We start from the raw sequence: 9,978 nt of genomic DNA, 5'->3' as shown, positions 1-9,978 counted from the left end.
TCTAGGGGTTGGTTTGTTGATGTTTCGAACCTTATTGTTGGATCAATTACAATTCCACTTTTAGATTTTGTATCATAAATTAAAATGTCCAATCTTCTGTTCGATCCACCATCTTCAGTGCAATGTATTTCTTCTACTACTTGCCAGCCTTTTTTTCGTAGTTCTTCTGCGATCATTGCTCTTACAGCATGGTGTCTTGCATTACATTACTGTAATTTTTATTTACAGAAACATATGTTTGTTTCTTGAAAATAGTCAAAGTCTACTACATAATAATTGCTGAGTATTATTACTGAATGTATATTACATTTCAATCAAGGATTGTGTACCTTAAAGTTTACTCATAATGGATCTTACTTATTTAATACGCAAGCAGGATTTTTGTGACAATTACTCCTCCGAAACTACTGAACCGATTGACATGTTTTTGGTGTCATTGGAAAGAGCGTAACTTGAAGTTGTGCAGGAAACTTTCTTTTTAGGGAAATAATTAGAGAGTGAGGCCCTGGGGCCCTTTAAAGTTTCGTATTTCTCCATAAGGATAACATGGGAGATAATTTTTATTTACAGAAACATATGTTTGTTTCTTGAAAATAGTCAAAGTCTACTACATAATAATTGCTGAGTATTATTACTGAATGTATATTACATTTCAATCAAGGATTGTGTACCTTAAAGTTTACTCATAATGGATCTTACTTATTTAATACGCAAGCAGGATTTTTGTGACAATTACTCCTCCGAAACTACTGAACCGATTGACATGTTTTTGGTGTCATTGGAAAGAGCGTAACTTGAAGTTGCGCAGGAAACTTTCTTTTTAGGGAAATAATTAGAGAGTGAGGCCCTGGGGCCCTTTAAAGTTTCGTATTTCTCCATAAGGATAACATGGGAGATAATTTTTATTTACAGAAACATATGTTTGTTTCTTGAAAATAGTCAAAGTCTACTACATAATAATTGCTGAGTATTATGACTGAATGTATATTACATTTCAATCAAGGATTGTGTCCCTTAAAGTTTACTCATAATGGATCTTACTACTTTATTTTAATGCTGGGAATGGTAAAATTCAGTTGAGAATAAGTTACCATGATTTAGAAAACTTTAATATAATAATTTATGTATTTAAAATCACAAATCTTTGACAATATTAATTCATTTGAAACTAAACTGCTGATCAACAAATCAAACAAATCATCTACTTCATGTGAATAATATTGTTACACAAACATAATTTTTGTTAACCAATAACTTGATTCTTTTTTACTTGTGGGTGTATTTTGAGTTTGCAGTTATGATAGCACTAAGCCAAGTAACTTTTATCTAATTTTCTTTATAAACTAACAGTATTAATGAATTACTACATGGACTTGACAATTTATTGTCAGTATACCAAGGGAAAGAAGAGCGGGTCCTCGAAAACAGACGAAGGCGGAGACACCCATCTAGAAAATCCAACTGAGTTTTTAAATATAAAATAGAGGTCAGTGGATTGCCAAGACACAGATTAGACTAATAAAAGGGGGCAGTGGTTTTATTGATGAGGAATATTAATACATCAAAATGGGCCTCATTAATGGGATAAGGCTTCATGTGATCAGAACGGTCAACAACTTAATAGAATGAAAAGTCCTAACTGGAACAAGTGAGTGGGGACAAATTTTGATTTCGAGGATAAAGATTTGCCCGTCTGAAACAAACTTACCTTTTAAAATGGAAAGATGCTAATTTCTGTTATCTTTGGCATTTGCAGCACAAGCACTTTAATTAAAGAGCAGCACTGTTCTTACACAGACCAATTTCAGTGCATGAGCAACTATATTATATGTTGTTTTAAGTAAGGCAACATCTTTTAGTAGGATACGCATATTCAATACGGAAAATTCTGACCTGGGTAATATTCCTGAAGGTAACTTTATGACTAAAATCGTAGTATTCATGGAAGTGCTTTTGTGAAAAAAAATTTTGTTTTGTAGTGTTTATTTTTTTAAGTGTTTTCTTCAAGCAGCATTTTATGACCCTCAAAATATGCTACACAGGCCTATTGGTTTGATATGATCAAATTGTTTGTTGAATCTGTTTTTAAAAATCTTTAAAAAATAACTACCCTATAACATACTTAAACTTCAACACTTATTAATTTACTAAATATAATACACATTCAGCTAGAAAATGGCTGGACTGCTTCGCTTTTAAGGCTTTATCATTACTGTATTTAATTTTCGACGTCGAGTCAATATATAACACGATGACTTTGTTTTCTAAATTCATATGTTATTTTGCGGGGCATTGAGCCGCACAGGTTCACTAGTCTTACTAATTCCATTGACTATTGGATACTGATACTATTAGATACGTTGTATTAATAGTCAAAGCTAATACTGTACTGCCATAACGACCAATCAACACGCAAGTCCCATGATACATTTCTAAAAGTTTCCGATTCGTACCATTTCAGATATCCTTCCCATACTATGAGAGTGCTAAATTTCGCCATCTATAAATATAACGGAGAACCCCGTTAAGCCGCCACCTAGCAATCGTACTTGAATGGAAGGTTATGGTATGAAACTTCCCCGTAAAATATCAAGAAACTTGGAAATCCACCGGCTCAATGAGCCGCATAGTAAGAAACACAACGTTGAGGAAAACTTGTCGAATGAATTTGAGTAATAAATTGTAGACAAATTCTTAAAGTTATTAAAAAACTTGATAGAAATTGATTTTGAATATATCTTGTTTACCTACATTTCTGCTCTCCGTTTTCATTGATTACTTCTGATTAATGCTAAACATTCACCTTCAATTCTAGTGAACATGTCTGTAATATATTGCAACAAAGCATAAGAATTGAAAATGAGTGTTGCCTTACTAATAATAATGATGTGTCTGAAGCAAATTTAAGTGGGGTCACTTTATTTCTTTGAGCAGTAATTCTTTCTCCGATTTGAGGAGTCCCCTTAAACCAACTCTCGATTTATCAAGAGAAAATCAAAAGTTTGCTATGTATATAGATATCACGAACATCAATTAAAGGGTTGTATTTAATCAAATTTAAAATATTGGAGATGCATCGGCTGTTAAATTTTGTTTTATCTATAATTTGATTCCTTTATAAAACATTTTTATTAGCTCGCTTTCTTGTCTGTTTGGTACAAATTTTGCAATCGATTTTAACCTAACTTCCCGATGAGCTAGAGACTAGAAACTTGAAACATAGCTCACAAATGGATGACAATGCAATCATTTAATTTCACATTTCCCTTGGGCTTCCAAAGTTTCAATGTTTACATTTTGGAAGAATTTAAATAATATATCAATTGGAGTTGTTAATACTTTTTAATTTGACAGTTTGTTCCTGAGAGATTTATAAACTATGGTTTTACAACGGTTTTTATTGTTGTTTTCACATTGTAGTTTATAAAATCATATGATTGTGCATTAACGCTGATATACTGTATGTTTTTGGTAATACAGTGGAGATATGTGATTATTCATGTGTTTGATAAACATGTGATGAGAGGGTTGGAGGGTGAAGGGGTAGTTGGGAGGCAGCTGCGGCGGCACGCGCTGGCGGGAACGTGCATTATTGTTGTGGAGACATTGTTGTGGGACGGGCCAATGGGAGGCGAGGCTCCGCCCCCTGGGTGTATATGTGCGCATGCGCGACCTGAGGGCGGCACAGTACGATGTAGCCGAGTAGTGTGTGTAAGTCAGTGATTGTGCAGCAGTGGCTGCGAGCGGTCATGCCGCGCGGCTTCCTCATCAAGCGGCTGGGTCTGCCCGGCCACGACGACGCTCTCAGTGCCTTCCACCCTCTACCGTTCAACCCGCTACACTCGCTGGTGGAGAGACTCAGGTTCGATCCTCGACTCTGTTTCTACCCGGAGCCGTATACTCCACCACCTCTGGACCTCTCGCTCAAGTCGAGCGCTCCTATCACACCTCCAGCTACACCGTCTCCGTCCTCACCTCCTAGCAGGAAACGAACGTTCGAGGAGGAGCCAAGGACATCTCCCGGCAAACCTTCACCTCCGAAGAAATGTTGGAAGTCCCTCGCCAAGAAAGCAGTGAGGAAGTTGAGTTTCGACGAGGACACCACATCTCCCGTCTCGGGGACTATCATCAAGAGACTGGAAGACGACGACCCTCCCCTGGTGGTGAGGAAGGGCGACATCGACCCCGCTTACAACGTCGTGGAGGTGACGGAGGAGGCCAAGGCGGAGCTGGCCAAGATAGAGAACCGCATCGGAGACTACATCTGCAGACTGTGCAAGGAGATGTACGACGACGCCTTCAGTCTGGCCCAGCACAGGTGTTCGAGGATAGTCCACGTCGAGTACCGCTGTCCAGAGTGTGACAAGGTGTTCAACTGTCCGGCCAACCTGGCGAGTCATCAGCGCTGGCACAGACCTCGCGGCGCGCCAACCTCCAAGACATCCCTCACTGAGCGCGACGGTGACTCTCCACACATACCTTGCCCCGTCTGTGGCAAGATGTTCCGACGTCAGGCCTACCTCAGGAAACATCTCCTCAGTCATCCTCTACCTCTGGTGAGTCCTCAGTCGCAGCCACTATAACAATCCACGCTTACTGTCTCTAGTCATGTTAGCCTCTCTAGTCAGGGTATCTAGTCATATCAGAAGTTCTATCTCTAGTCAATGTAAATATATTCTTATATCTAGTCTTGTCAACGTGTCTAGTCATTTTAGTGTACAGTATCTAGTCAGATTTTTTTATATGTACATTTAAATTTAAGTCGGTGGATTCTAGTCATAATATAAATATTATATTTAATTAAGTTTTCCTATAGCATAATTAATTAAGAATTCTACATAACTAATATTACATTGAAACTATTAGAATATTTTTATTTGGAATTATATATTCAACGATCTCAATAAATTCTTCTAGTCGTTAATTAATTAGTCTTTCAATATCAGATTTAGTGTATGTATATAGTGTATCTAGGTGTAAATAACTATTAAAACATCATATTTAAATACATCCGTCAGGTCCAATCCATTTCATTGGGGCTACCTTACTGTCATACACATTTGTTAAAACATACAAAAATACGTAATTTTCATTGTACAGTATTTTTAAAGTAACATTTCAGTTTTAATACATATATTTTACATGAATATTTTCCGATTACCGGTAACTATTTTTTTTGTTATATAAGTCATACAGTAGTTTTTTTCTAAGTTTTGATACAGAATTCAACATTAAAAACTAACAAACTAGAACTGCAGATATGCTAAAACGGTTTTTGGATACCATATGTCAATAGCTTAATCTTAACAAATACTGGGCAGTTTTACAACAACAAATACCAATACGTATCACAGTTTGTACGGTAACAATATGTGTGTGTATATCAGCGAAATAGCCAGAGACTCGCACGGTGGGTTGGACTGAAGGCGCGGCGCGGTGTTTGCACCACACAGCTGTTAGGGATCGTTGCCAGTTCAGCTTGTAGTTTTGTTATCCCAAGGGCATTTTATATCTATTTATTATGTATATAGTCAAGCCAAAAAATAAAATTTAAGCTATTCAATTCCATTCGCGTTTTATAGATTACTGGATGCAATCTAATATATTTTAAAAGGTCAAGTAAATTAATATTCAGTTAAAACCCTGTGATTTAAAGACTAAATTGTTATAAATCAAATTTTCGCTTACGTAGATAAGAAACCCTTGAATTGTGTTCATCAATTTAAAATGCTTTTAATATTCATTAGACCTACCAAAACAACCATATTGTTCTACATTCCGCCAAAAAATTCTGTTATTTTTACCCCAAAAAGTTCCTAAAATACTGCAAGCATAAATATAATTGAACGAATCACCATTATACCTACTAAACCAACAATATTATTCTACACTCCACTAAAATTCTGTTATTTTACGCCAAAAAGGCTCCTATAATACTGCAAGCATATATAATTATGAACAAACACCATACATTATATACATTTTTAACATATTCACCATTATAAGTTGTAAATAGGAATATTAAAAATCCATTTCATTTAATATGTTTGATACTTATTGGGGAAAATGTTACAGCAATCCATCTGTATTTAAGCACACTGTTGGGAAGTGTATATATTTAAACTCACAAAATCGTCTTAACTGTTCACCACAATTATCTTTAAATAGTGTTTTCCATTGCCCATATTGTATTGATCAACCTGTGTCAACTCTCTGAGTATAATGTTGTAGTCGTAGTGTATAATGTAGCATTGTAGCTCTAGTCTAGTTTAGTCCTAAACATGTGATATAGTTTTAAGCAGAGGTGCGCGTACTGTACGCGCATATGAGTGTTATCTAGTCAACTCGTAGTCAACCCGAACATCTAGTCAGACGCGCGGACTAGTCATTTCACTGTCTAGGGGTGTAGTTACAGTACATGTCATTAGGGATTCTTAATTTCTTTATCTTATCTAACTATTAACTCAACGAAATAAACATCTAAAATGCCGAAATACTTTAATCAATCTTTGTAACTTGTCAAAAATCCTATAAACACAAAGATTAAAAACACATTCAATAATAACAATAACACCTTTACATATTAACCCAACCAAGCAATATTTCAAAACAATGAATAGCTACTATCAACTACTATCGTAGTACTTGTTAAATCATGCAAATAAAATTTTTAATAATAATTTACAATATTTAGGACGCATTTTAGTAAGAGTAAAAAAAACTCTTGACTTTAGTTTACATTAAACTGTTAGATATTGTATTGATCGATAATTTTAAAACTAAATCATAACATGTTAAGCATGTTTGATGAAAATGCAATTTTAAACGTTAGTGTATTTGATCCGTATGTTGGCAGATATTTCATACTAACGGCCATTTACTGTATGTATACGCCGAAGACAGTGAATATTTTGGCCGCTTAGTCGTCACTTATGATCTCTGTTCGGGCCCCTTAGTTTACATATCCTAGTCATATTGTACAGCATCTAGTCATTAAGTTATATTATATTTCACAGTATTTATTCATTTAATAGTATTTATTTATTTATAGATAAACAACCTTATAACTGTACAGATTTCAGTCATATTCTATTTATGCTAGTGATATTGTACAGCATGTATTTGAAGTATTACATTATCTATTATTACACACATCCTAAACTAAATGTGTTCAATACAGTATTTAGTCATATTTTGTCTAGTCACTGTTTAAAGAATATATTGTAGCTTGAATTATTATGTGTATGTATAGTCTATTGATAGTATACGTTCCTAACTATAAACTAAAAGATAAAATGTACAACTTATATATCTGTAATTAATTCATATGTGTAAATTTCAAGAAGTTGTATACTTATTTGTAAGTAGTATTCTTAGCACTAGTTATACTTTGTAATATACTGTTACGATAATGCCAATCAATTATCATTGTTTTATTTAAATTAGTATAAGTTATATATTTAACGGTAATTGATCAATATAAAGTTGGATGCAAATTATATTTCAATTCAAAACATGGTGGTGTTACTGCTTATGAAATAAGTTTAAAGTGAATTATTTTATATCTTGCTACTTTCAGAAAGTAAAACATGTATTTATTAAAAAAAAGTTAATATAGTTTCCGTTTTAGTGATATAAACTGGTTTGCATTAGTGTTTGGGCTAGTAGCATTGATATAAATATTATAAATGTATTATTTTTTTATTCAGTTTATTTAGAATAGTTTGCTTAAGTATCTTTCTAACAAATGTATATAGAAAATAAACTTTTGTTAAACTCTGTAAATAAACTTATTTATTGAACCTGCTTGTGTACAGAAGGCCTAGGCCTAGTTGGTAATTGTTATCATAGACTATAGAGGTTCGTACAGTGTGAGTTAGCACAAATTCACTGTAGTAAACTTATTTAACTTTTTTATTGAGGAACGCCAAACCTCGATTGTTTAATTATCTATTTCATTATTGTCACATTATCGCACATTAGTTTCTTAAACATTATAATGTACAGTGTAAAATAAATTGGATTTTGAGAACTCGAAGTTTTTTTTTAACCATAGTACATTTCCTATATGCACAGTTTTTAGTTTGTGATTGGTTCATGATTAGTGTGTGTAAGAATAATTATATACAATCTCTTCAGTGTTTTATGAAAGTACATTAACAGCATGATTTACGGCTTTAATAATTAATATAATAAAACCACAAATGCAGGAGCATTTGTATAACAAATTATACACCAACCGTAGATAACAAGGTAATACTATAGATAAAACATGGTAATACATATTAATAACTATAGTAGGTGGCGTTCGTAGACGCGTTCACAAAATTGAGCTGAGTCATCATTATATTGCCATTGACCCTCACCATCAAGCTTTAAAATGGTTTTTACCATTGATTATTGGACACAGAGGTTCTATTAATAATCAAAGGATTTTACCAACAATTTCAAATAGAGAATAATTTGTGTTGAGATACATTTTTAGGGTTGTTAAAACAGTTACAAATTATTTCCCAGTGAAGAGAAACGATTTGTAAAAAACACAGAGATGGTTAATTTAAGTTTGTTTACATGTATTTTTATTTTAAGCTTAAAACCTCTGGAATGGTATAATTATTTTTCTTAAACAGGGCGGCACAAAAAAAGTGTAGTGATCACATTCAACCCAAACAGTTTCGGCACCTACTATTTTGGTTACTGATAACTGCATTATAGTTAAACTTTATGTGATGATAAGTATACGAATGAAAACACAAAAGAACACCTAAAGGTATATCTAAGACCTTCAGGATAAAGACAAGAACTAACCAGGTAATTAGATATTCAACCAGCCAATTAGATAGGCCTATTCAATAAATACTTTATAACGAGGTAAAAGATGAGAAGAGACATGAATTTAATACAATATGAATTTTATTGATTGGACAATTAATTAATCTCAACAAATGTGAACATTTCAAACTACAACTTAAAAATCGTTATAACAGTGATACTAAACGTTGATATTTGACTTGTTTCTTTCTCCAGACCGAGCTTTTGTTAATGCTCATCATACGTTCTTTTGGTAACACTGGGCCGAAAATCAGCCCAGTATAATAGTTATTTTATAGTTCGGACGTGGCTCACTGCAACATACATACGTCAACCCAGCGTAACCTGTTAAGCCTGTAGAATATTCCGGTTCGCCCCGTGCAATTACATGGGCTCAAAAAGAAGATTAAAGTAATAAGGGACAGTTATCGCAAGGAAGGAAATCAAATTAAGAAGTCTCAAAAAATGGTACTGGCACAGAAGGCATTTTTCTAAAATTTTCCTACCTGTTCAAAGGCAGGAATGACATTGGCTAGCTGAATCGCTGCTACTAGGTAGCCGCTACCGACATTTGTTGTGTGACAGTTTTACTAGCGGCTACTTCACTAGCCACTACTAAATAGCAGATAGTAGCCTAGTGTGACACTGCCTTATAATAGCATAGATAAAACTTTTAGCATAGCTACAAACTGAATTTCTCCTGCCCCTGCTGTGGAGAAGCGGCAATTGCAATACTTACCATATAGCAGGAAGCAGCTGATCAGTTCAAGGCGTCCATTCAAAGAGAAATATTTTTTTTCCTACAGTTGCCCGATTAAGTTGGCTTCCTTGTACTGTTTGTAGTACAGAAAGCTGCTAATTGCTGCATATTTATACTTTGCTGTACGGTTTATACTTTGTCGAACGGTTTATACTTTGCCGCACATCAGGATTCCAACGAAACAACACAAAACAGCGTGGTTCTATTATGCACGTAATCCGTGTACGCTTGTAAATAGGTTGGCAACACTTAAAGATAATAATACTATGAGCAGCTGATTGACTATTATAACTACGATTTAACCTGTCATTTCGTGTTTATAATTTCGGTATTTCTGAACTTCTGGACTTTTCTTTTAAACGTTTTTAAAACATTCATACGATCTTAATAAACAAGAAAATACCTTT

The 9,978-nt window shown here is 34.2% G+C and overlaps 1 protein-coding gene across 1 annotated transcript; it reads left to right on the top strand.

The window, feature by feature from the left end:
- The first annotated feature begins 3,539 nt into the window (after window positions 1-3,539).
- LOC128987828 (insulinoma-associated protein 1-like) lies at window positions 3,540-4,693 on the top strand. Its single transcript, XM_054408864.1, has one exon. The coding sequence runs from the start codon at window positions 3,750-3,752 to the stop codon at window positions 4,581-4,583; it is 834 nt and encodes a 277-aa protein (XP_054264839.1). The 5' UTR covers window positions 3,540-3,749; the 3' UTR covers window positions 4,584-4,693.
- Window positions 4,694-9,978: the final 5,285 nt, after the last annotated feature.

The sequence above is a fragment of the Macrosteles quadrilineatus genome, unplaced genomic scaffold, assembly GCF_028750875.1.
Source record: "Macrosteles quadrilineatus isolate MER2022 unplaced genomic scaffold, UCM_ALF_1.0 Scaffold_2__2_contigs__length_208266976, whole genome shotgun sequence".
NCBI classification, from domain to species: Eukaryota; Metazoa; Arthropoda; class Insecta; order Hemiptera; family Cicadellidae; genus Macrosteles; species Macrosteles quadrilineatus.
This window is presented reverse-complemented; position numbering and strand designations above follow the sequence as displayed.